The sequence below is a fragment of the Rhinopithecus roxellana genome, chromosome 20 (genome assembly GCF_007565055.1).
Source record: "Rhinopithecus roxellana isolate Shanxi Qingling chromosome 20, ASM756505v1, whole genome shotgun sequence".
NCBI lineage: Eukaryota > Metazoa > Chordata > Mammalia > Primates > Cercopithecidae > Rhinopithecus > Rhinopithecus roxellana.
The window spans coordinates 65,665,808-65,692,864 of record NC_044568.1 but is presented as its reverse complement, the minus strand read 5'-3'; the positions used below and the strand labels follow the sequence as shown (position 1 = coordinate 65,692,864).

General features: G+C 44.4%; 1 protein-coding gene across 1 annotated transcript in view; it reads left to right on the top strand.

Annotated features, from left to right (window-relative positions):
• The window catches only part of PKD1L3 (polycystin 1 like 3, transient receptor potential channel interacting), an 88,119-nt gene that overhangs the window by 12,972 nt on the left and 48,090 nt on the right, over positions 1 to 27,057 (top strand). Inside the window, 11 exon segments of the mRNA XM_010354081.2 lie at positions 314 to 559; positions 2,577 to 2,708; positions 4,499 to 4,675; positions 6,604 to 6,731; positions 6,826 to 6,952; positions 8,299 to 8,427; positions 9,318 to 9,549; positions 13,981 to 14,174; positions 19,301 to 19,531; positions 21,384 to 21,485; positions 22,394 to 22,572. Of these exon segments, the coding sequence (XP_010352383.1) occupies positions 314 to 559; positions 2,577 to 2,708; positions 4,499 to 4,675; positions 6,604 to 6,731; positions 6,826 to 6,952; positions 8,299 to 8,427; positions 9,318 to 9,549; positions 13,981 to 14,174; positions 19,301 to 19,531; positions 21,384 to 21,485; positions 22,394 to 22,572 (1,877 nt within the window).

The window sequence follows — 27,057 nt, the reverse complement described above, 5'->3', positions numbered from 1 at the left end:
CAGGAACTTGGCTCCTTTTGCTCATTGCCATATTCAGTTCTCCAGAACATCCTCAGCAGCTTATAGATGTGTAACAATTTGTTGAATGATTGACAATAAATACTCTAATATAAATCATGAATCTTAAGTAATATGCAGCTTTCTCAAAATTTCAAAATTCAAAATTTCAAAATTCTGAGCACAGAATTTTTGAACAGAAATGCTTATTAATATCTCATAGGACAGAGTTTCAGAGCATTTGGGGAAATGCTGCCTTAATTATTAAATGGTAAATCAGATTCAGCCTTTTATTTTACTTATTTTTATCTTTTAGTCCAAGACCCTGTGTCATCCCATCAGCCCGTTTCCTTCAGTACTACAAAATATCACATCACAGGTAACAGCCACATCTGAACCCAGCAGCCAGCCTCTGCCTGTGATAACACAGCTCACCACGCCTGTGTCTGTCACACATGCTGGGCAATCTATGGCAGAAACAACTTCAAGCCCAAAGGAAGCAGCTCATCTGAATACCGTCACCTCTCATTTACAAGTGTCATTGCATAATGCATCTGGTCAGGTAAACGTGGGAAATTCAAGTCACAACTAGGTAGCTTTGTGACCCCAAAAAAGTACTCGGTTTACCATTTGCCTCCCTGCAGAACTGCACCTAAGAATATCTGACAAATCAGCATATATGCCAATCCAAAGAAAAACTAAACAAGTCCTTGGAAATGGCCAATTTGACGGCACATACACAGCCCAGCGTTTCCTTGATGATGCTCTTGTATTTAATGCTTCAGATGGGGAAGAGGTTTTGTTCACCTACCCTGCTTTTTCAGCAGCAGCAAACTTCTAGACAATTCCTCCTACTCACTGTCCTCTCTTTTTGCCTTGTTTCCTTCCTCCCGAAAACATAGACAACAAGGCAGCCAGACTCAGTGAGTCACACCTAAAATCCCAGTATTTGGGAGGCCAAGGTGAGAGGTTCACTTGAGCCCAGGAGTTTGAGACCAGCCTGGGTAACATAGTGAGACCCTGTCTCTATTAAAATTAGCTGGGCACAGTGACTCACGCCTGTAATCCCAGCACTATGGGAGGCCGAGGTGGAGGATCACATAAGCCCAGGAGTTTGAGACCAGCTTAGGCAGCATTATGAAACCTTGTCTCTATTAAAATTCAAAAAAAAAAAAATTAGCCAGGTGTGGTGGTGTGTACCTGTAGTCCCAGCTACTTGGGGGGATGAGGTGGGAGGGTCGCTTGAGCCTGGGATGTCCAGACTACAGTGAACCGTGATTGTGCCACTGTATTGTAGGCTGAGCAACAAAGCAAAACTCACCCAAAAAAAGGCAAAGCCCCTTTGACAGTATTGACTGAAGAAAATAATCCTGCTTCCCCCATGCTTTTGTTCCCCTAAATTCAAGCGAGCCCTGTTTATATGCAGTTGAACATTTCCCTGCAGAAACATAATCCTGTTCACTCTGGATCTGCCTGCAAGGGTAATGGAAATTTGGTGTTCTACTGGGGGGAGAAACTGACCTACAGGAGTTTAAGCAAAGAGTTTTTTTTTTTTTTTTTTTTTCTTAAATAGAAATCCTGAAGTGTAGAATATCCAAAAGAATCTATAATAAATTATTAGAAATATTAAGAGAATTTAGCAGTGTTCAGCATTTAATCAAGATTTCTTGACTATGTGATTGAATTAGGCTGTGAGTGAGCTGTTCTCCAGAAATGCACCACGGAGTTGGCATTAACGGTGATCGCCTGAGGGTTGGACTTCAAGGGCAAGTGCAGTGGCCGCTTAAGCTTTGGGACCGCGGCCACTTGCTCAGTTTGTTTCTTAGGGGAGGGAGGTTTTCTGCTTCCCACCTCCTGTTTTGAGTCATTTTAAGTCATTACCTCTTGAATATGAACTCTTGTTTGTTTTTTGAGACAGATTCTCACTCTGTTGCCCAGGCTGGAGTGCAGTGGCACAATCTCTGCTCACTGTAACCTCCACCTCCCAGGTTCAAAAGATTCTCCTGCCTCTGCCTCCCGAGTAGCTGGAACTACAGGCGTCTATCACCATGCCTGGTTAATTTTTGTATTTTTAGTAGAGACGGTTTTGCTATGTAGGCCGGGCTGCTCTTGAACTCCTGACCTCAAATGATCTGCCTGCCTTGGCCTCCCAAAGCACAGGGATTACAGGCGTGAGCCGCCACGCCCGGCCTTAAATATGAACATTTGGATGGAGAGAAACACGCACAGAGGGAAACCTGACAGGAAAACTTACTTCTGAATAGAAAAGTTTAGTTTTGGCTTTTTGATTTCCAAGTTTCCCTCATCTTTGCTCATGGCCTTAAGACTTAAAGTTACTGCTATAAATCTTATTTCCAGATTCATTTGCCCTTGGAGCAATCATTGTCTAACCTCGTTATTCATTTTCTCGATCGTATGGAAGAAGTAAAGCTTCTGAAAGTAATCACTGTTTCAGAGAGCTGTGATTCATAGAGTTTATAACGTTATCCAAGGTCAACTTTGATTAAAACAATCTCCCCGACTACTACAGCACAGTAATCTTGTAGAAGTAATTTTGACAACTTCTTTGTTCCCGGTAGGTCGTAGATGAGACAGCAGGGAACTTCAGCAGAGCAGTTCATGGTTTGCAAGCTCATAACAAACTACAGGAAGCTTGTGAGTTCCTCCAGAAACTAACAGCCTTAACCCCAAGATTTGTTAAGCCAGCTCAGGTAAGCAGAGGGTGACTGGGAGGGAAGAAGATAGGAGAGAGGGAAACATGGAAAACAGAAAAAGAGAATCTGAGGCTGGGTGTGGTGGCTCACGCCTATAATCCCAGCACTGTGGAAGGTTGAGGCGGATGGATCACATGAGGCCAGGAGTTCGAGACCTGACTGGGCAACATGGCAAAACCTGTCTCTACTGAAAAAAACAAAAATTAGCTGGGCTCAATAGTGGGCGCCTGTAATCTCAGCTACTTGGGAGGCTGAGGCACAATAATCGCTTGGACCCAGGAGACAGAGGCAGTGAGCCAAGATCACGCCACTGCGCTCCATCCAGCCTGGATGACTGAGAGACTGTGTCTCCAGAAAAAAAAAAGAAAAGAAAAAGAGAATCTGGATATTGTGCCTTATGCCAAGCTTAGCATTATAAAGACTATATTTAAATTTTAGCAAGCATATTTGTACCTTTAAATCTGGAAAGTTATGAATTAAATTGATCAGTAGTGACATTCTTGGATATACTGTGTTTGTTCGTTTGTTCATTAATCAGTTTACTGCCTTGCTGATGTATTTGTTAGAAGTCTGGGCATTCAGTGGGACACGGTGGCTCCTACCTGTAATCCCAGCACCTTGGGAGGCTGAAGCAGGTGGATAGCTTGAGCCCAAGAGTTCAAGACAAGCCTGGGCAACATGGTGAAACCCTGTCTCTACCAAAAATACAAAACTTAACCGGGTGTGGTGGTGCACGCCGGTAGTCAGAGCTACTTGGGAGGTGAGATGAGAGGATGGTTTGAGCCTGGAAGGTGGAGATTGCCGTGAGCCAAGACTCTACCAATGCACTCCAGCCTGGGTGACACAGCCACACTCTGTCTCAAGTTAAAAAGACAAAAAACTCAGCATTGGTCTTATCTTCATTCCTTTTCTTAGTCTGGTGGTGTTAATTGAATGTTTGGTCTACTTACCACTCAAAAAGAATTGTTAGTTCATCAAAATAACATGAAATATGAATCCTCCCTTATAGGTTATATGAAATAATATATTCTTCCCTGTCAAATTGTAACTTTTTAAATAAAATGTATTTGAAATGTATAAAGAATATTAAGCTGCTAATAAGTATGCAAATTTTAAGCAATCATGCGCTAGGTATATGGCTCATGCCTGTAATCCAAACACGTTGGGAGGCCAAGACAGGAGGGTCTCTTGGGGCCAGGTGTTTGAGACAAGCCTGAGCAACACAGTGAGCCCCCACCTCTACAAAAAAATTTTAAAAATTAGTCAGGCGTGGTGGTGCACACCTGTGTCCTAGCTACTGGGGAGGCTGAGGAAGGAGGATTGCTTGAGCCCAGGAGTTTAAGGCTGCAGTGAGCCATGATTGTACCACTGCACTCCAGCCTGGGCAACAGAGCAAGACCACATCTCTTAAAATTTTAAAAAGCAATCATAGGCTGAGCATGGTGGCTCACATCTGTAATCCCAGCACTTTGGGAGGTCAAGGCAGGAAGATCACCTGAGGTCGGGAGTTCGAGAGACCAGCTTGACCAACATGGAGAAACCCTGTCTCTGCTAAAAATACAAAATTAACCAGGCATGGTGGCTCATGCCTGTAGTCCCAGCTGCTCAGGAGGCTGAGGCAGGAGAATTGCTTGAACCCGGGAGGCGGAGATTGCAGTGAGCCAATTGCATTCCATCCTGGGCAACAAGAGTGAAACTCTGTCTCCCAAAAAAAAAAAAAAGAAAAAGAAAAAAAAAAGCAATAATAAACAATTCAAGGATGTATGTTTGCTTTCTAATACTCCCAGGTTAATCTCATCAATTCCCTTATTTACCTGAGTGAGGAGTTACTCAGGATCCCATTTCTGAACAACAGCAGTCTGGACTTCAAAGTTCATGCGACTGTCTGCCCCTTTCATTCCTGCAACGATGTCATCAAAGCTGAAGAAGGAAGTTGGCTGGAATCCAAGCGTGATACTGAGCAGGTAGGTGCCAGATATGCAGGTGGCCAGATCTGCTTAGAAGCATTTTAATCTTGACAGGTCCAGGTATCAGCCTCTCCCCAGACCTTTAAAGAGAATCTTGCTGAAGTATGTGCTGCAGAAAAACCACTCTGCCAAGCCTTCTCTGGGGTCTCCCTCCCCACCTACCAGTGAGCCAATACTCCCTAGTGCTGTAATCAAGTGAAAAGGACTTAGGGGCTGGACCCGGTGGCTCATGCCTGTAATCCCAAGACTTTGGGAGGCTAAGGCAGGCAGCTCACCTAAGGTCAGGAGTTCGAGACCAGCCTGGCCAACATGGCGAAACTGCATCTCTACTAAAAATACAAAAATTAGTCAGGCGTCGTGGCACGTGCCTGTAATCCCAGCTATTCAGGAGGCTGAGGCAGGAGAATCACTTGAACCCGGGAGGCAGAGGTTGCAGTGAACCGAGATCGTGCCACTGCACTCCAGCCTGGGCAACAGAGTGAGACTCCATCAAAAAAAAAAAAAAAAAGGAATTTAGGAAAGTGTTGGCATAAGGCAAATACTCATAGGTTATGTTTGCTATTCACATGAAAAGATGCTCAACTTCATTGGTCATTAGGGAAATGCAAGTCAAAACCAAAATGAGATGCTGCTTCACACCCAAAAACAGAAAATAACAAGTATTGGCAAGGATGCAGAGAACTTGCAACCCTATCCGTTGTTCAATTGTAAAATGATGCAGCCACTTTGGAAAACAATTTGGCAGTTGCTTAAAATGTAAAAAATAGAATTACCATGTAACCTAGCAATTCTACTCCTAGCATCTACCCAAGAGAGTTGAAAACATATGTCCATACAAAAACTCGTACGCTCATCTTTGTAGCAGCATGGTTTAGTAGCTAAATAGCCAAAAAGTGGAGATAACCCACACGTCTACGATCTGACAGATGGCTAAGTAGAATCTGGTCTGTTCATACAATGGAATATTATTCAGCAACAGAAAGGGATGAAGTCCTGGTACATGCTCCAACATGAGCTTTGAAAACATTATGCTAGGTGAAAGAAGCTTGTCACAAAAGACTGTATGTTGTGATTCATTTATATGAAATGTCCCAAAGAGGTAAATCTATAGACACAGAAAGTAGAATCGTGGTTGCCTAGAGCTAGAGGGACTAGGGATGGGGAAATGGAGAGTGACTGCTAATGGGTACCAGGTTTATTTTATTTTGAGACAGAGTCTCGCTCTGTTGCCCAGGCTGGAGTGCTGTGGCGTGATCTGGGCTCACTACAACCTCTGCCTCCCAGGTTCAAGCTATTCTCCCATCTCAGCCTCCCGAGTAGCTGAGACTACAGGCGCACGCCACCATGCCTGTCTAATTTTTTGTACTTTTAGTAGAGACAAGGTTTCACAGTGTCGGCCAGGTAGGTCTCAAACTTTGGACCTCAAGTGATCCACCTGCCTCAGCCTCCCAAAGTGCTGGGATTACAGGTATGAACCACCGCACCCAGCCACCAGGGAGGTAGATCACCTGAGGTCAGGAGTATTTATTTTAGGGAGGATGAATCCTAAAATTAGATTGTGGTGATGGTTGCACAACCCTGTGAATATACTAAAAAACATTAAATTATATACTCTTAGTGGATGAAGTATATGTGTGAAAGTTATCTCAATAAAGCTGTCATTTAAAAACTCTATCATGAGCGGGTCTGGGGCAATTATATGATGGGGCAAAGGCATATTTCCTTGGCAGGCCCTCTTAGTTTGGTTCAAAGGACGGTAAGTCTTTAGCCAGGTTGCAGGTACTTTGAGAGTCCAAGGCCCTCTCTAAGGAATACCACCCTTCATTACGTCACTGTGAAAATTCCTTTTCCAGTCTTCTCCAAAACATTTTACTAACATAAGACACTGAGGTTTTACAGGTGACACAGTTTTCCTCTCCATGCAGGTAGAAGACATCCTGGAAATGTCCTTGGCAGAGCTTGGGAATATCGGGGAAGCATTTCTAGAGCAGAACCGGTCTTCCGAGTCTTCAGTGACTTTGACCTCCTCCATTGCTAGTCTGCTGCTGAGCAGGTTAGTGAGAGGAAGGAACAGGGAGAGTTTCACTGTGGTTTTCACTTTCAGAGAACATACAAAAATTGACTTCCATTTTAACTTTTCTCATTAGACAAAACACATCCACCTTACCACTGAGCTCTTACACTCTGGGTCACCCAGCCCCTGTGAGATTGGGCTTTCCGTCGGCTTTGGCTTTGAAGGAGCTCTTGAATCAACACCCAGGAGTTAATGTCCAAGTGAGTGTGAAATTGATCGTGGTCAGAATGAACATGGGATCTGATGGCCATGGAGGCATTTGGGTGAAAGTAATGTACCATGAAATGTAAGCTGAACAGACCAGATCAGATGAGAGAGTTGATGTGGCATTCGTTTTTATTTTATACTGGCAGGGATAGAGGCCTCTTAAAAACGATCCACTGTAGAAGTTGGGAGCATTAAGCAGATTTCTGGATTTAACTAAATTTCTGTGCTGTGATTTGGATTGATCTCAACTCTGCAGTTTGTTTTTTGTTGTTGTTGTATTGTTGTTGTTGTTGTTGTTTTCCAGATGGAGTCTCAATCTGTCACCCAGGCTGGAGTGCAGTAGCGTGATCTCGGCTCACTGTAACCTCTACCCCCTGGGTTCAAGCGATTCCCCTCCCTCAGCCTCCCAAGTAGCTGGGATTACAGGCGCCCGCCACCATGCCTGGCTAATTTTTGTATAGAGACGGGGTTTCGCCACGTTGGCCAGACTGATCTCGAACTATGGACCTCAAGTGATTGGCCTGCCTAAGCCTCCCATAGTGCTGGGATTACAGGTGTGAACCACCATGCCCGGCCTCTGCACTATTTACTAAAAGCTGGGACTGTCGAAATAATTGTTGACTCAGTATACCAACCCAGTCATATCAATATATTGTATTTCTTTCAGCAGTTACCTGACAAATAAAAGTAGCATTGTTGCCTTATCCTGAAGAGCAGAATAGTTACTTCCTAGTAAAATAGAATCCTCTAGATATAAAGATTAAAAGTAATTCTGAGGGTCCCAAGTATAATTCATCTTTAATTTACGATTTCTCGTAGAGGCTATAATGGGGAATGTTACTTCATTTGTAGTATTAGTAGGGGCACATCCCAGTGTTTACTTTAATATATGATATCCAGCTGGGCGCAGTGGCTCACGCCTGTAATCTCAACACTTTGGGAGGCCAACGCGAGTGGATCACCTGAGGTCAGGAGTTCGAGGCCAGCCTGGCCAACATAGCGAAACCCTGTCTCTTCTAAAAATACAAAAATTAGCCAGGCGTGGTGGTATGCACCTGTAGTCCCAGCTACTTGGGAGGCTGAGGCAGGAGAATTGCTTAAACCTGGGAGGTGGAGGTTGCAGTGAGCCAAGGTTGTGCCACTGCACTCCAGCCTGGTTGACAGAGCATGACTCTTTCTCAAAAAAAATATATATATATACATATATGTGTGTGTGTGTGTGTGCGCGCACACACACACACACATGTATATACATATTATATGTATGATATGTCTTTCTATTGGAGTCATTTAAAAATATTTCAGCAATGGATAAAACTGGACTTTTCCTTGTCTCTAGGTAACAGGACTAGCTTTCAATCCCTTCAAGGATTTGGACCACAGAAACGTTGTTGGAAGCGTTGGAAGTGTGTTACTAAGCGCTAATCGCAAATTGCTCCAAGTCCATGATTTAGTGGAGGACATTGAGGTAGGAACTGATTCTTAGGGAATAAAATAGAAGAGAATGGGATATTCTGGAACAGGATCGAAGGATGCAACAACTTAAAGGGAATCGTGTTAGACCGATGACTGTGCCATTGTTTTGTTATTAACATATTAGGAACTTTTACAAAGAGGTACACCTTACCCTTAGAAAAAGTGTTTTAGAGGGCGGGGTGCATTGACTTACGCCTGTAATCCCAGCACTTTGGGAGGCAGGCAGATCACTTGAGGTCAGGAGTTCGAGACCAGCCTGGTCAACATGATGAAACCCCGTCTCTACTAAAAATACAAAAATTAACCCAGCATGGTGGTGGGCGGCGGTTATCCCAGCTACTCTGGAGCCTGAGGCATAATAGCTTGAATCCAGGAGGTGAAGTTTACAGTGAGCTGAGATTGTGCCACTGCACTCCAGCCTGGGCGACAGAGTAAGACTTAGTCTCAAAAATAAGAAGAAGAATAAGAAGTGTTTTAGGTCTTGGACTATGTACTTACCCTTAATCCCAGCAGTATTAGCTACTGACATCCAATGAAGAAGACCTGGCTGGGCACAGTGGCTCATGCCTATAATCCTAGCATTTTGGGAAACTGAAGCGGGAGGATTGCTTGAGATCAGGAGTTCAAGACCAACCTGGCCAACAGGACCAACCTGTCCTCCACTAAATCATGGACTTGGAGCAATTTGCGATTAGCGCTTAGTAACACACTTCCAATGCTTCCAACAACGTTTCTGTGGTCCAAATCCTTGAAGGGATTGAAAGACCCCATCTCAGAAAAAAGGAGGAAGACCTAGGAAGTTTCCTTACCTTATCAATATAAAGGATTTTGAAAGGCATCAATGAATGGACCATTATAATGATTAACTGTCTCTTATTCTAGATTATGCTCTGGAGAAACATTAGCATGGAAACCCATCCCACCAGCTTCAACATGAGCACAGATCAGCTTACAATCACAGTGAACATCACCTCCTTGGAGAAATCCCTGATAGTGAGCATAGATCCTGACAGTCCCCTTTTAATGACGCTCTACCTGGGGTTCCAGTATCAGCCTAACTGTACTCACTTCCACCTGAACATCACCCTTCCGAAGGACAAGGTGTGGCAAAAAGGTAAAACCCAATCAGCTGTCAGAAACTTGCTTTGATTTTGTTTTGCCTAGGATGGAGTGCAGTGGCACCATCATTGTTGTTCACTGCAGCCTCAAAATGTCAGGCTCGAGGGATCCTCCTGCCTTAGCCTTCTGAGTAGCTGGGACTACAAGTGCACACCACTACGTCTGGCTAATTTTTTTCTTTTAATTTTGTAGGCTGGGCGCGGTGGCTCACGCCTGTAATCCCAGCACTTTGGGAGGCTGAGGCGGGTAGATCACGAGGTCAGGAGATTGAGACCCTCCTATCCTGGCTAACATGGTGAAATCCCATCTCTACTAAAAATGCAAAAAAATTAGCCAGGCATGGTGGCGGGTGCCTGTAGTCCTAGCTACTTGGAAGGCTGAGGCAGGAGAATGGCGTGAACCCGGGAGGCGTAGCTTGCAATAAGCTGAGATCGCACCACTGTGCTCCAGCCTGGGTGGAAGAGCGAGACTCTGTCTCAAAAAAAAAAAAAAAAAAAAAAAAAAAATATATATATATATATATATATATATATATATATTTGTAGAGAAAGGGTCTTGCCATATTGCCCAGGCTGGTCTTGAACTCCTGGCCTCAAATATTGTTTGTCTCAGCCTCCCAAAGTGCTGGGATTACAGGCATGAGCTACTGTACCTGGCCACATTTTTTTCTTTTTTAAAAAAATTTTTATTTTCAGATAATTGTAGATTCGCATGCAGTTATAAGAAATAACAGAGACAGGCCAAGCGCAGTGGCTCACACCTGTAATCCCAGCACTTTGGGAGGCCAAGGCGAGTGGATCACCTGCGGTCAGGAGTTTGAGACCATCCTGGCCAACATGGTGAAACCCCGTCTCTACTAAAAATACAAAAAATTAGCTGGGTGGGCATGGTCGCGGGCACCTTTAGTCCCAGCTACTTGGGAGGCAGACGCAGAGTTGCTTAAACCTGAGAGGTGGAGGTTGCAGTGAGCAGAGATCACACCATTGTACTTCAGCCTGGGCTGCAGAGCAAGACTTGGTCTCCAAAAAAAAGAGAGCGAGCCTGGGCACTCAGGGGTTCCTGCCTGTAATCACACTATAATCCTAGCACTTTGAGAGGCAGACGTGGGTGGATCACCTGAGGTCAGGAGTTTGAGACTAGGCTGACCAACATGGTAAAACCTCATCTCTACTAAAAATACAAAAATTAGCTGGTCATGGTGGTGGGCACCTGTAATCCCAGCTACTCAGGAGGCTGAAGCACAAGAATCGCTTGAACCCGGGAGGCAGAGGTTGCAGTGAGCTGAGATTGTGCCACTGCACTCCAGCCTGGGTGACAGAGATTCTGCCTCAAAAAAAAAAAAAAAAAAAAAAAAAAAAGGAACAGAGACAGCTTGTATATGTCTCATCCAGTTTCTCTGAATGGCAGCATCTTGCATAACTATAGTATATCACAACCAGAAAATAACATTAATACAATCACTGATTTTATTCCGATTTCACCAGGTTTACAAGCACATTTCTGTATGTGTGTGTATTGAGTTCTGTGTGGTTTTGCCACATGTGTAGACACATGTGACAATGAAATGCACTTTTTTTTTTTTTTTTTTTTTTGAGAAGGAGTCTTGCTCTGTCACCCAGGCTGGAGTGCAGTGGCCAGATCTCAGCTCACTGCAAACTCCGCCTCCCGGGTTTACGCCATTCTCCTGCCTCAGCCTCCCGAGTAGCTGGGACTACAGACGCCCGCCACCTCTCCCGGCTAGTTTTTTGTATTTTTTTAGTAAAGACGGGGTTTCACCATGTTAGCCAGGATGGTCTCAATCTCCTGACCTCGTGATCCGCCCGCCTCGGCCTCCCAAAGTGCTGGGATTACAGGCTTGAGCCACCGCGCCCGGCCTGAAATGCATTTTTTAAAAGATTGATTATGGGATGGATAAGGATATGTACATAAGGAAGTAGATTCAGTAAGATGTTAATTGTAGAATCTAGTTAATCGTTATATGGTTATTCCCTGTAAAATTCTGTCTGTATTGTTGAAGATTTTCCTAATAAAATGTTGAGATCCACAGCAGAAGTTGCGTTCACAGCACCATGGGTTACATGTACTTCACATTTATATATTACAGATGACTATATATGAAATATGTTGTTTATATTTCAACTTTATTTCTAATCTAAGATTTGAGGAAGACGGTCCTGATGATATCTCAATAAGTCTTTGTATAAGACCAGAATGACTGTACTGTAGTTTAGAAAAGTTAAGAATTTCTGAGACATAACATTAAAGTTAAAAACGTCTAGCCTGGTGTAGTGGCTCACCCCTGTAATGCCAGCACTTTGAGAGGCCACAGCAGGAGGATCTCTTAAGCCCAGGAGTTTGAGACCAGCCTGGGCAACATAGTGAGACTCTGTCTCTATCAAAAAAAAAAAAAAGTTAGCCAGGCATGGTGGCGTGCATCTGTAGTCCTAGCTACTTGGGAGGTTGAGGCAAGAGGATCGCTTGAGCCAAGGAATTGAAAGCTGCAGTGCGTTTTGACGATACGACTGCACTCCAGCCTGGCTGACAGAGCAAGGCACTGTCTCTAAAAACTAAAAATTCCTGATAGATAGAAATAGTGCCCAGATACACTGGATCAAAAACATGCTCTGTGGGTATCAACTTTAAACGTTTTACTGAAAAGTCTTAATAAGAGTTGGCTGGGCGCGGTGGCTCAAGCCTGTAATCCCAGCACTTTGGGAGGCCGAGACGGGCGGATCACGAGGTCAGGAGATCGAGACCATCCTGGCTAACACGGTGAAACCCCGTCTCTACTAAAAAAAAAAATACAAAAAACTAGCTGGGCGAGGTGGCGGGCGCCTGTAGTCCCAGCTACTCAGAGGCTGAGGCAGGAGAATGGCATAAACCCGGGAGGCGGAGCTTGCAGTGAGCTGAGAACCGGCCACTGCACTCCAGCCCAGGTGACAAAGTGAGACTCCGTCTCAAAAAAAATAAAAAAATAAAAAATAAGAGCTACACTTTTGTATTTGTTTTTACGTTGGGAAAAATCTGAATGGAGAAAGCATGCGACAGTCTCCCGTCATGACCACGACCACCTTCCATGTTGAGAGAACTTTCTCTGGCTCTGGCATGGGCCCTGCTCACACAGGAACAATCACTTTTAAGTTCTTGCTTTTAAGCAAAGTCCCTGAGGCAGCCATGCTCACTACCGGGCTGCCCACTACAGAGTTTGCATGAATTGCCAACGGGCCCTTTCCCAATTCCAGAGGGGTACTCAGTTTTGTTTTTGTTTGTTTTGAGACGGAGTCTCACTCCGTCGCCCGGGCTGGAGTGCGGTGGCGCGTTGCCGGCTCACTGCAGCCTCCACCTCCTGGGTTCAAGCAATTCCCATCCCTTCACCTCCCAAGCAGCTGGGACTGCAGGCACGTGCACCACCACGCCTGGCTAATTTTTTGTATTTTTAGTAGAGACAGGGTTTTGCCATGTTGGCCAAGCTAGGTCTCGAACTCCTGGGCTCAAATAATCCTCCTGCCTTAACCTCCCAAAGTGCTTGGATTATAGGCATGAGCCACTGTGCCTTTCCATGCACTCAGTTTCTCTTGCTGATCTTGGCAATGATGTCATTGAGAGCTGGAAGGGACCTTCGAGAGCCTTTGTTTGACAGACAGGACTATCTGAAAGATGAGAAAGCTTGAGGCCCAGAGAGACTGGGTGACTCGCCTTAGCCCCTACCAGCCAGCTTGTGACAGAGCCAGGCCTGACCTCAGGTCCCTGGCGTGCAGTCCTGGACTTTGTTCCTGAAGCCACCCTATTCCTATCTTTGCTTCACCCTGGGGCTTCATTCGTTACCTTAGTCTTCTATCTGCTAACTTAGGTGTGTGATCATTTCATTTTTCTAAATGTCATAATGCATTCTAAATCATTAGGCCTAAATGTTCACATGCCAAAATAATATAATTCTTTTTTTTGAGACAAAGTCTCACTCTGTTGACCGGGCTAGAGTATAGTGCTGTGATTTCAGCTCACTGCAACTCCCACCTCCCAGGTTCAAGCAATTTTCCTGCCTCAGGCTCCCAAGTAGCTGGGATCACAGGCACCTGCCACCATGCTTGGCTAATTTTTGTATTTTTTGTAGAGACGGGGTTTCACCATGTTCACCAGGCTGGTCTTGAACTCCTGACCTGAAGTGATCTGCCTGCCTTGGCTTCCCAAAGTGCTGGGATTATAGGCATGAGCCACTACACCCAGACAAAAGAAAATAGTTCTTTACTGGAACAGCAGTAATCCAGAGCCCGGGACTGTATCACTGGTCATTTTCTTTCCAATCATTTGTGACTCTAGGTTTATCATGGTCTCATTTGCAAAATATTAATAGATGCTTTAGAAGAGAGGTTCTAATGGTGTTTTTGTTCTGTTTGATATACAAGTAAGCACTCTTCTTTCTTCTAAGATGAGGAGTACACGTGGGTGCTGACTCCTGAGCATCTACAGCACGGGATTGGCACCTACTGTATAAGAGCTGTGCTGAGTGAGAGCCAGAAGGGTGCTCAGCAGACGCCCAGCTTGGTCTCGGTCATCACGGCCGTCACTCAGTGTTATTACTGGGAGAGCCACAACCAGACATGGAGCAGCAACGGATGCCAAGTAAGAAACTGAGCCGCTTCTTGGGCCTCTCTCCTGCCATCGCTGCTGTTAAACCCAATGCATCTCATTTGGGGCAGCCCAGAAAGAAAAATAGGAGGTTTCAAATAACTCTGCCTAGGCCAAAGGAGGAGGAGGGTTGTGTGTGGTGGGCAGGGCGAGTGTGGCTCTTCCAAGCAGGAGCAGCTTTGTGCTTTATCTTTGTAATTTCTTTCTCAAACACAGTCCAGGGTATATCTGACAACTGTGGATAAAATAAAACAGCATGCGGAAGCCATAAAATTCTATAAGAAATATGTTGTGGGTGGGTAAAATGAAACCTCTTGCTAAACAAAAGAGAACTTTCATAGCTCAAGAAATACGTTCTCAGATTCTTGTACATTCCAGGCCAGGTGAGGATAGGTTGTCACTTTTGTAATGATCACCTTGTTCCTGATGTCCAACTGCTTTAAACCAGCACTATTACGTTTGTACACTCGTGATTCTGTGAGATCCTGCCTGATGAAAGTCCTAGTTCGGTTGCTAAAATAATGTGGTATAAGGTCTTGCAGATCATGAAGTTGTTCTAGAAAGAGCTGAGAACGTACCATCTAGATTGGGAAGAGAAGGAAAAAGAATTTTTTTTTTTTTTTTTTTAAGATGGGATCTCATTCTGTCCCTCAGGCTGGAGTGCAGTGACGTGATCACGGCTTACTGCAGCCTCAACCTCCTGGGCTCAAAAGATCCTCCTGCCTCAGCCCCTCAAGTAGTGGGGACCACAGGCATTTGCCACTACACCTGGCTAATGTTTTAGATTTTTGGACAGACAGGGTCTTGCCATGTTGCCCATGCTGGTCTTGAACTTCTGGGCTCAAGCAATCCTCCCACCTGCACTTTGGGAGGCCAGAAAGAGGATTATTATTATTATTATTATTATTATTATTATTTTAGATGGAGTTTCGCTCTTGTTGCCCAGGCTGGAGTGAGATGGCATGATCTCGGCTCACCATAACATCCGCCCCGCTGGGCTCAAGCAATTCTCCTGCCTCAGCCTCCCCAGTAGCTGGGATTACAGGTATGCACCACTATGCCCAGCTAATTATTGTATTTTTTTAAATTATACTTTAAGTTCTAGGGTACATGTGCACAGCGTGCAGATTTGTCACATATGTATACATGTGCCATGTTTGTGTGATGCACCCATTAACTTGTCATTTACATTAGGTATATCTCCTAATGCTATCCCTCCCCCTTCCCCCCTCCCCACAATAGGCCCCGGTGTGTGATGTTCCCCTTCGTGTGTCCAAGTGATCTCATTGTTCACTTCCCATCTATGAGTGAGAACATGTGGTGTTTGGTTTTCTGTTCTTGCGATAGTTTGCTGAGAATGATGGTTTCCAGCTGCATCCATGTCCCTACAAAGGACGCAAACTCATCCTTTTTTATGGCTGCGTAGTATTCCATGGTGTATATGTGCCACATTTTCTTAATCCAGTCTGTCACTGATGCACATTTAGGTTGGCTCTAAGTCTTTGCTATTGTGAATAGTGCTGCAATAAACATATGTGTGCATGTGTCTTTATAGCGGCATGATTTATAATCCTTTGGGTATATACCCAGTAATGGGATGGCTGGGTCAAATGGTATTTCTAGTTGTAGATCTTTGAGGAATCGCCACACTGTTTTCCACAATGGTTGAACTAGTTTATAGTCCCACCAACAGTGTAAAAGTGTTCCTATTTCTCCACATCCTGTCCAGCACCTGTTGTTTCCTGATTAATGATTGCCATTCTAACTGGTGTGAGATGGAATCTCATTGTGGTTTTGATTTGCATTTCTCTGATGGCCAGTGATTAGCATTTTTTCATGTATCTGTTGGCTGGATGAATGTCTTCTTTTGAGAAGTGTCTGTTCATATCCTTTGCCCACTTTTTGATGGGGTTGTTTGTTTTTTCCTTGTAAATTTGTTTGAGTTCTTTGTAGGTTCTGGATATTAGCCCTTTGTCAGATGAGTAGATTGCAAAATTTTTCTCCCATTCTGCAGGTTGCCTGTTCATTCTGATGGTAGTTTCTTTTGCTGTGCAGAAGCTCTTTAGTTTAATTAGATCCCATTTGTCAATTTTGGCTTTTGTTGCCATTGCTTTTGGTGTTTTAGACATGAAGTCCTTGCCCATGCCTATGTCCTGAATGGTATTACCTAGGTTTTATTCTAGGGTTTTTATGGTTTTATCTAACATTTAAGACTCGAATCCATCTTGAATTAATCTTCGTATAAGGAGTAAGGAAAGGATCCAGTTTCAGCTTTCTACTTATGGCTAGCCAATTTTCCCAGCACCATTTATTAAATAGGGAATCCTTTTCCCATTTCTTGTTTTTGTCAGGTTTGTCAAAGATCAGATGGCTGTAGATGTGTGGTATTATTCCTGAGGACTCTGTTCTATTCCATTGGTCTATATCTCTGTTTTGGTACCAGTACCATGCTGTTTTGGTTACTGTAGCCTTGTAGTATAGTTTGAAGTCAGGTAGCATGATGCCTCCAGCTTTGTTCCTTTGGCTTAGGATTGTCTTGGCAATGCGGGCTCTTTTTTGGTTCCATATGAACTTTAAAGCATTTTTTTCCAATTCTGTGAAGAAAGTCATTGGTAGCTTAATGGGGATGGCATTGAATCTATAAATTACCTTGGGTAGTATGGGCATTTTCACAATATTGATTCTTCCTATCCATGAGTATAGTATATTCTTCCATTTGTTTGTGTCCTCTTATTTCACTGAGCAGTGGTTTGTAGTTCTCCTTGAAGAGGTCCTTTACATCCCTTGTAAGTTGGATTCCTAGGTATTGTATTCTCTTTGAAGCTATTGTGAATGGGAGTTCACTCATGATTTGGCTCTCTGTTTGTCTGTTACTGGTGTATAAGAATGCTTGTGATTTTTGCACATTGATTTTGTATCCTGAGACTTTGCTGAAGTTGCTTATTAGCTTAAGGAGATTTTGGGCTGAGACCATGGGGTTTTCTAAATATACAATCATGTCATCTGCAAACAGGGACAATTAGTAGAGACGGGGTTTCTCCATGTTAGTCAGGCTGGTCTCAGACTCCCGACCTCAGGTGATCCACCTGCCTTGGCCTCCTAGAGTGCTGGAATTACAGGCCTGAGAGAAAGAGGATTCTTAGGGAGGTATCTGCACCATTTATAGCCTCAGCAGTCATAGCTGGACAATGGCTATCAAGCAAATCTATAAATAGCCTGTTAAAATGTAGATTCTGGCCAGCGCAGTGGCTCAAGCCTGTAATCCCAGCACTTTGGGAGGCCGAGACGGGCGGATCACGAGGTCAGGAGATCGAGACCATCCTGGCTAACACGGTGAAACCCCGTCTCTACTAAAAAATACAAAAAACTAGCCGGGCGTGGTGGCGGGCGCCTGTAGTCCCAGCTACTCGAGAGGCTGAGGCAGGAGAATGGCATAAAAACTCGGGAGGTGGAGCTTGCAGTGAGCTGAGATCCGGCCACTACACTCCAGCCTGGGCGACAGAGCGAGACTCCGTCTCAAAAAAAAAAAAAAAATGTAGATTCTGAAGCAGTAGCTCTGGTCAAGCCTTTCTAACAAGCTCCCAGCTGGTCCCAGTGCTGCTTGTTAGGCAAACCATACTTTGAGAAGAGTAGCTTGAGAGCTTTTCTCCTCTCTCAGCACACATCTGTTGATTGCAGAAGGCATTGGATATTTCCCACTTCCTTGAAGCTCTTTGAAGTGCTTGGACACCATGAAAGGAATTGACCTGCCCCAAGTACAGCCCAAGAGTTCTTCCAAAGGTGGACTAGCTTGGGCCTCCAGGACTTAACCCTGTGCCATGGAAAGAAGTAGTCATAATGACAATACTGGAGGCTTCTCATCCACGAAACCAAACACAGAATTGGTAGCTTCCATGTAATCACCTATTGACATATTTTTAAATATTATGCAGAAATGTTCTGACATATGGAAAGTCATATGGAATAATAAAAAACATTGAATGCACATTCAGCTTTATCAAAGTTAGTATTTTGCTCTGCTTCAGATTTTCTTAAATAATAAAACACTCAGGAATAATTGAAGCCCTCTGTGTATCCCTCTCCAGTCTCTCTCCTTCCTTCCCTTCCACCAAAGCGTAACTACTGGCCTGAATTTGAGGGGGGAATTCATTCTTTCAGCAAATATTTATTGAGTGTCTTCTACGTGCCATGCCCAAGTCTAGGAACTAGAGATACAGCAATGAACAAGACAATATCCTCATGAACTGACATTCTGGAGAGGGAAACTGACAATGAATAGATAAATAAGTGTTTTGCATGCTTCTTAGGCTTTGTGCAAGTGGCATTATACTGTACATATCTCTTATTCACTCAGCATTTATCCATGTTGATACATCTACCTCTAATTCATCCATTTTTTTAAATTTTATTTATTTATTTTGGAGACAGAGTCTTGTTCTGTCACCCAGGGTGGCAGTGGTGTGGCCTCGGCTCACTGCAACCTCTGCCTCCCAGGTTCAAGCAATTCTCCTGCCTCAGCCTCCCAAGTAGCTGGGACTACAGGCGCCCACCACCATGCCTGGCTAATTTTTTATATTTTTAGTAGAGATGGGGTTTCACCATGTTGTCCAGGCTGGTCTCAAACTCCTAGCCTCAGGTGATCTACCTGCCTCAGCCTCTCAAAGTGCTGGAATTACAGATGTGAGCCTCCGCACCTGGCTAATTCATTCATTTTTAACTCCTGTATAGAATTCCATCAGTTTGCCTCTGCTTACTTATGTACCGTTAATTTGTATGTTCTGTTATTGAACATATAAGTTGTTTCCTATTTTTGATAATTATCAACAAAGGTGACAAAACATTCCTTTTCGCATATCTTTATACACATGTGCACAGTTCCCCTAGAACATATATACACTCAGAACTGGAACTGCAGGATTCAGAGAGTTTGTGCTTCTTCAGCTGTACTAGATGTTGCTAAATTGCTTTCCATATTGGTTATACTAATTTACGTCATCACCAGTGGTGAATGAGAGATCCAGGCACCTCTTTCCATCTCTAAATTGCTGGTGTCTGTTTTATGTCTGTCCCCTCCTTAGCACTCTGTCCAACTAGAATCAACGTCTTGATTCTAATTCCAGGTTGGGCCACAGAGCACAATTCTGAGGACACAGTGTCTCTGTAACCACCTGACCTTCTTTGCCAGCGACTTCTTTGTCGTGCCCAGGACCGTGAATGTTGAAGACACGGTGGAACTGTTCCTTCGCGTGACTAACAATCCTGTTGGGGTGTCACTGCTGGCTGGCCTTTTAGGATTCTATGTGATCACAGTTGTGTGGGCTTGGAAAAAGGATCAAGCAGATATGCAGAAGGTAACGAGACTTTGAGTTCAACAGATTTGCCATGATAGTCTTGAGTAATTAAATAAGATGGGGGGAAAAACACAACTTTGTCAAAGCCTGGCACTGGGAGGCATAGAAATTCAAGTGGAACTTTTCTTACATTTATCTTCATGTCTACTGTCTGAAGACCTAAGAACCTTTTCTCTCCATTTTTGTTTCCTTTGGTTCCAAGATTGGACCCTTGTGGGACTCCTTCTAGGACAGGAATGAGCCAAAAGAAAATACTAGCCAGGTGCAGTGGCTCATGCCTGTAATTCCAACATTTTGGGAGGCCAGGGCAGGAGGATCACTTGAGCTCAGGAGTTGAAGGCAAGCCTGGGCACCATAGCAAGACCTTGTCTCTATTAAAAATTAAAAACAAGATGAGCCAGGCATGGTGGTGCATGCTTGTAGTTCCAGCTACTTGGGTAGCTGAGGTAGGAAGATCACTTGAGCCCAGGATCGTTGAGGCTGCAGTGAGCTATTGTCCCACTTTACTCCAGCCTGGGCAACAGAGACCCAGTCTCCAAAAAGAAAAAGAAAAGACCTAGAGAGCTTAACTAAAGTCAAATGCAAGTTTATCTTACTTTATACATTGGATGTGAAAGTTATATGTAAACTGGCCAGGTGCAGTGGCTCACACCTGTAATCCCAGCACTTCCAGAGGCCAAGGCAGGTGGATCACTTGAGGTCAGGAGTTCGAGACCAGCCTGGCCAACATGGTGAAACTCCATCTCTACTAAAAATACAAAAATTAGCCAGGTGTGGTGGTGTGAACCTGTAATCCCAGCTACTTGGGAGGCTGAGGCAGGAGAATTGCTTGAGCACAAGAGACAGAGGTTGCAGTGAGCCGAGATCATGCCACTGCACTCCAGCCTGACTGACAGAGTGAGACTCTGTCTCAAAAAAAAAAAAAAAAAAAAACAAAACTTACATATAAATCAAATTATAACTTAATGTAACTGGCTGGGTGAGGTGGCTCACGCCTGTAATCCCAGCACTTTGGGAGGCCGAGGTGGGTGTATCACTTGAGGTCAAGAGTTCAAGACCAGCCTGGTCAACATGGTGAAACCCCATCTCTATTAAAAATCCAAAAATTAGCCAGCCATGGTGGCTCATGTCTGTAGTCCCAGCCACTCAGGAGGCTGAGGTGGGAGGATCACTTGAACCTGGGAGGCGGAGGTTGCAGCGAGCCGAGAATACAACATTGCACTCCAGCCTGGGCAACACAGCAAGACTCCATCTCAAAAAATAAAAAATGTAACTATATACAAGAAACTTGTATGTTTTTAAAAACAAAAATATTTTGACAGCCTCTTCTTTCCATGTGTTTGTTCTTCCTATGTTTTCTTGCACTTGGAAATTCTAGAATACGCTAAGTGTTCATTTCTTGTTGCCCTGAGTGTAGGGTTGTCCGCGTTAGTAAACAGAAATACAGGCTACCTAGTTAAATTTGCATTTTAAATAAACAGTGCATCTTTAGTGTAAGCATGCTCCAAATTATTCATAGTTTATCTGAAACGCAAATTTAGCCGGGTATTCTCTGTTATCTGGTGACCATACCTAAGTGGGAGAGAGGTGCAAGGATTTAGAGGCTCAAGACCTGATTGGGTGATTCTATGACTATTTCACTTGACAGATACAGGCCCTGGAGGTTCAGGCCTCATTCCCACTTTAGTGGCTTAGGTCTGCCCATGTGTCTGTCTGCTGCCCACACCGCAGCCCTGCTTTCTGTAGGGCTGCCACACCTGCCAGAGTGCATCCTCCTGCTCCTCAGTTGGAGGAGGCAGGAGCTATACTACATGGAGGCCTAGTAACTTGGTTGGTTCTGCTCTTCTTGCAGGTGAAGGTCACTGTCCTGGCTGATAATGACCCCAGCGCTCAATTTCACTACCTTATTCAGGTCTACACCGGATATCGAAGAAGGGCTGCTACAACAGCTAAGGTTAATGAAATAAATGTTCTTCACTTGTTCTTGCTTTGTGTCTTCTGCCACATGAGACACACTCTGAGTTGGTGATATCCTGGCAACCAATAGCACTTTAAAAGCTATTAGAGATTGGTATTTTCTAGTTCTAAACTGTACATGTGGGCCACGCATGGGGGCTCACACCTGTAATCCCAACACTTTGGGAGGCCAAGATGGGGAGGTCACCTAAGGTCAGGAGTTTGAGACCAGCCTGGCCAACAAGGTGAAACCCCTTCTCTACTAAAAATACAGGAATTAGCTGAGCGTGATGGCCCATGCCTGTAATCACAGCTACGCAGGAGGTTGAGGCACGAGAATTGCTTCAACTCGGGAGGCGGAGGTTGCAGTGAGCCAAGATCACACCACTGTACTCCAGCCTGGGTGACAGAGCAAGACTTCGTGTCAGAAAAAAAAAAAAAATACTGTGTATATGAAGAATTCTCTATGCTTGTCTAAGATCCGAAAGACTTTGTCTAAATACAGTTTTCTATGGCTTCATCTTTCTCCTTAGGGATAAACCCAAAGAATCGTGTTAAAATTGCCTCTACTGGCCGGGCGCGGTGGCTCAAGCCTGTAATCCCAGCACTTTGGGAGGCCGAGATGGGCGGATCACGAGGTCAGGAGATCGAGACCGTCCTGGCTAACATGGTGAAACCCCGTCTCTACTAAAAAATACAAAACACTAGCCGGGCGAGGTGGCGGGCGCCTGTAGTCCCAGCTACTCGGGAGGCTGAGGCAGGAGAATGGCGTGAACCTGGGAGGCGGAGCTTGCAGTGAGCCGAGATCCAGCCACTGCACTCCAGCCTGGGTGACAGAGCGAGACTCTGTCTCAAAAAAAAAAAAAAAAAAATGCCTCTATTTTATCTTTCCCTGTCTCATGGTAGGTTGTCGTCACCCTCTATGGATCAGAGGGACGGAGCGAGCCCCATCACCTCTGTGACCCCCAGAAGACAGTCTTTGAACGAGGGGGCCTGGACGTCTTCCTTCTCACCACTCGGTCCCCTCTAGGGGACCTGCACAGCCTTCGGCTCTGGCATGACAATTCCGGCGTCAGTCCCTCCTGGTGAGTACTTATATCCTGTTGGCTGTTGCTGCTGCTTTGTGGATCCAAGAGAGAAGAAGGAAGATCACCACAATAAATCACAGTAAAGCTTTGAGCCCCAAATAGTAACAAACGACTATTAGATTTCAGTTTTAAAGCTATCTACAAAGAATAAGCCCTGAAAAGAAGTGTGAGAGATTAACTATGATTTTTTTTTTGGATAGTAGAGTAATAGATGCTTTGTTTTCTCTAATTTTATTTTCATTAAATGTTATGATTGTGAACAGCAAATAACACCAATGAAATATTCCCTGAAAGTGCCACAAATTAAAAGTATTTGTAAATATGAAAAGATATCCTTAAAGACTAACTTTAGTAAACAACTATCTACTGACAGTCAAACTTTGAGTCAAACTTAAGAGCTTAAGGACAGGGCATAGCAGCTCACACCTGTAATCCTAACATTTTGGGAGGCCAAGGCAGGAAGATCACTTGAGGCCAGGAGTTTGAGAACAGCCTTAGCAACATAGGAAGACCCTGCCTCTACAAAAAAAAAAAAAATTTGCCAGGCATGGTGGTGTGCACCTATAATCCCAACTACTCAGGAGGCTGAAGTGGGAGGATCACTTGAGCCTCAGAGGTTGAAGCTGCAGTGAGTATATCTGCACCACTGCACACCAGCCTGGGCAACAGCAAGACCCTGTCTCGGGGGGAAGGGAAAAAAAAGTCAAGATCTTAAGGAAGGAGAAAGGTTAGAATTACTGTATGAGATGTGCCTGAGGAGTTAGAGAAATAACTAGACAATGATAAAGTCCTTGAACCTAACATATGTTAGGTTCGAATGATTCAGCATCTTTCTTTAGCAGCACCCAGAATTAGGAGAGGTGCTAGAGAAAGTAGATGATGCAATTAATTAAGAACAAAGATTACTGGTTCCTTGGAGTTAGGAAAAAAGAGAAAAATGAAGTGGAGTCTCAAGGCTCAGGCATTCAATCTGTTGCTAAATGTTGCCCACCTGCAAAGAGCATGTGGTCTGCCTAAATTTATTAGCAAAATACATTTTTCCCCCTAGGCTAGATATACCAGCCACTGGGTCAGTAGAGCCTAATAACTTTCTTGCTGCTTCTGTTCTGTTCCAGTATGCACAAATCAGCTTGTAAACCATCCTTCCAGTTTTATTTAAAAAGGTGAATAATGTATAGTAAGCACTTGAAAAGATGTTCAACATGATTAGTCATCAGTATATGAAAATGATAGAGCACTAGCCACCCATCAGAATGGCTTAAATTAAAAATTCTCACAAAAGACCGGGTGCAGTGGCTCACGCCAGTAATCCCAGCACTTTGGGAGGCTGAGGCGGGCAGATCACTTGAGGTCAGGAGTTCGAGACCAGCCTGACCGACATGGTGAAATCCTGTCTCTACTAAAAATACAAAAATTAGCCAGGTGTGGTGACAAATGCCTGTAATCCCAACTACTGGGGAGGCTGAGGCAGGAGAATTGTTTGAACCTGGGAGGGGGAGATTGCAGTGAGCCGGGATGGTGCCACCGCACTCCAGCCTGGCAACAGAGTGAGACTGTCTCCAAAAAAAAAAATTCTCACAAAACCAAGTTTAGGGAAGGATGAGGAGCAACTAAAACTCTCACACACCCCTAGTGAGAGTGTAAAATGGTATGGCCACTTCAGAGAACAGCTTGCCAGTTTCTTGTGAACTTAAACATACACTGACCATGTGACCCAGAAAATCGCACTTACAGGTATTTACTCAAGATAAACAAAAACATGTGTCCACTGCAAGACCTGTACACATATGTTCATAGCAGCTTTATTAATAGCCCAAAACTGAAAACATCACAAATATCTATCAAATGAATAAACAAATGTTAGTGTATTCATTCAATGCAATACTACTCAACGAAAAGGAAACTATTGTTACATATAACTACATGGATGAATTTTTTTAAATTACGCTTAGTGAAAGAAGCTGTACATAAAGAATGTATAGGCCAGACACTGTGGCTCACACCTCTAATCTCAGCGCTTCGGGAGGCCGAGGTGGTTAGATCACTTGAGGTCAGGAGTTTGAGACCAGCCTGGGCAACATGGTGAAATTCTGTCTCTTCAGAAAAATACAAATATTAGCTGGGAGTGGTGGCTCATGCCTATACTCCCAGCTACTTGGGGGGTTGAGGCGGGAGAATGACTTGAGCCGAAGAGGTGGAGGTTGCAGTGAGCCAGGATCGCACCACTACACTCCAGCCTGTGCAACAGAGCGAGACCCTGTCTCAAAAGAAAAAAAAAAAAAAAAAAGCATATAGCATATGATTCCGCACATGTGAAATTCCATAAAAGGCTAACTATTCTATAAAGATGGAGGACAGCAGATCATTGTTCTCCTAGGGCCAGGAGTGAGGGGACAGGAGGTGACTGGAAGGAGGGATAGGGAGCTTTTGGGGGTGATATTTTGATGGTGCTGGTGTATAAACATTTGTCAAAATGCATTGAACTGGCCAGACATGGTGGCTCACGCCTATAATCCCAGCACTTTGGGAGGCCAGGGTGGGCGGATCACAAGGTCAGGAGATCGAAACTATCCTGGCTACAACATGGTGAAACCCCGTCTCTACTAAAAATACAAAAATTAGCTGGGCGTGGTGGCTCGTGCCTGTAGTCCCAGCTACTTGGGAGTCTGATGCAGGAGAATCACTTGAACCCGGGAGGCGGAGGTTGCAGTGAGCCAAGATCATGCCACTATACTCCAGCCTGTGTGACAGAGTGAGACCCCATCTCAAAAAAAAATGCATTGAACTGTGCATTTTAGGGTCACGTGTCATCAGGACCTCCTGAGGCTATCATAGGTACACATCCTTAACCTAGGCAAAATAAACTTTCTAGACTGACTGGGACCTGTCTCAGATACTTGGGGTTCACATTTTGGTAACCACGAAGGGATTCTAAGTGGAGGAGCCCTAATCTTTGACAAATCGATCGGTGCTTGGTGCCAGCTTGAGCTACCTTTGTGGCTCAAACCAATAGGACAATTTGCTGAGGCCTGGAAGCACCCCCTCCAGAGAATCCCTGATCGCCCAAAATTTGGTCGAGATCTAAAGTTTATTTTGCTGTACAACTCCTTTTTCTGGAGTTTGCTTGCTTCCAACAAGGAAAGCAAGTTTTCCTGCCTTCATGACCATGGGAGGCAGGTAACTCCTTTCTAGAGTTTGAGCTCACTTCTAACAGGGAAGGCGAATTTGAGTTTTTTCCTGCTTCTAGGGTAGTAGAGAGCAGTATTCAACCTGAGACCTATCCCTAGGTAAGTAGCTGATTTGGGGTTTTGCCTTGGCTAAAGTTAAGATTAACAACCAGCTGGTCTTAATTTCTCCTGACCATTAGAGCCCTCAGTGATCATAGTTTTGGGTTTTTGTTGTTGTTGTTTGTTGCAGTCTTCGTCCTGTCAGATTTGACCAACTGTACCTGACGTGGTCAAATCCAAATGAGAATTCCAAATTATGGGTATTGAATTGGTTAAAGTTTGTCACAGCTGCAAAAGAGGGAAAAAATGCATTGAACTGTACATTTTAAATGGGTACATTTTATCACGTATAAATTATACCATGATAAAGTTGATTTAAAAAAAAAAGTAGGCCGGGCACGGTGGCTCAAGCCTGTAATCCCAGCACTTTGGGAGGCCGAGACGGGCGGATCATGAGGTCAGGAGATCGAGACCATCCTGGCTAACACGGTGAAACCCCGTGTTTATTAAAAAATACAAAAAACTAGCCGGGCGAGGTGGCTGGCGCCTGTAGTCCCAGCTACTCGGGAGGCTGAGGCAGGAGAATGGCGTAAACCCGGGAGGCGGAGCTTGCAGTGAGCTGAGATCCGGCCACTGCACTCCAGCCTGGGCGACAGAGCGAGACTCCGTCTCAAAAAAAAAAAAAGTGGCCAGGCACGATGACACATGCCTGTAATCCCAGCACTTTGGGAGGCCGAGGCAGGTGGATCATGAGGTCAGGAGTTCAAGACTAGCCTAGCTAACATAGTGGAACCCCATCTCTACTAAAGATAAAAATTAGCCAGGCGTGGTCTCACATGCCTATAATCCCAGCTACTTGGTGGCTGAGGCACAAGAATTGCTTGAACCGAGGAGGTGAAGGTTACAGTGAGCCAAGATGACACCATTGCACTCCAGCACTTCAGCTTGGGCAACAGGACGAGACTCCATCTCAAAAAAAAAAAAAAGTATGCAGGCCAGGCACGGTGGCACACGCCTGTAATCCCAGCGCTTTGGGAGGCTGAGGAGGGCAGATGACTTGAGCCCAAGAGTTCAAGACCAGCCTGGGCAACATGGCAAAACCCCATTTCTGCAAAAAATACAAAATATATGTGTATACACACACACACACACATGTATAATGTCTATATATGTATGTATATATGTATGTATGTATATGTATATATGTATATGTATATATGTGTATGTATATGTGTGTATGTATATATGTGTATAT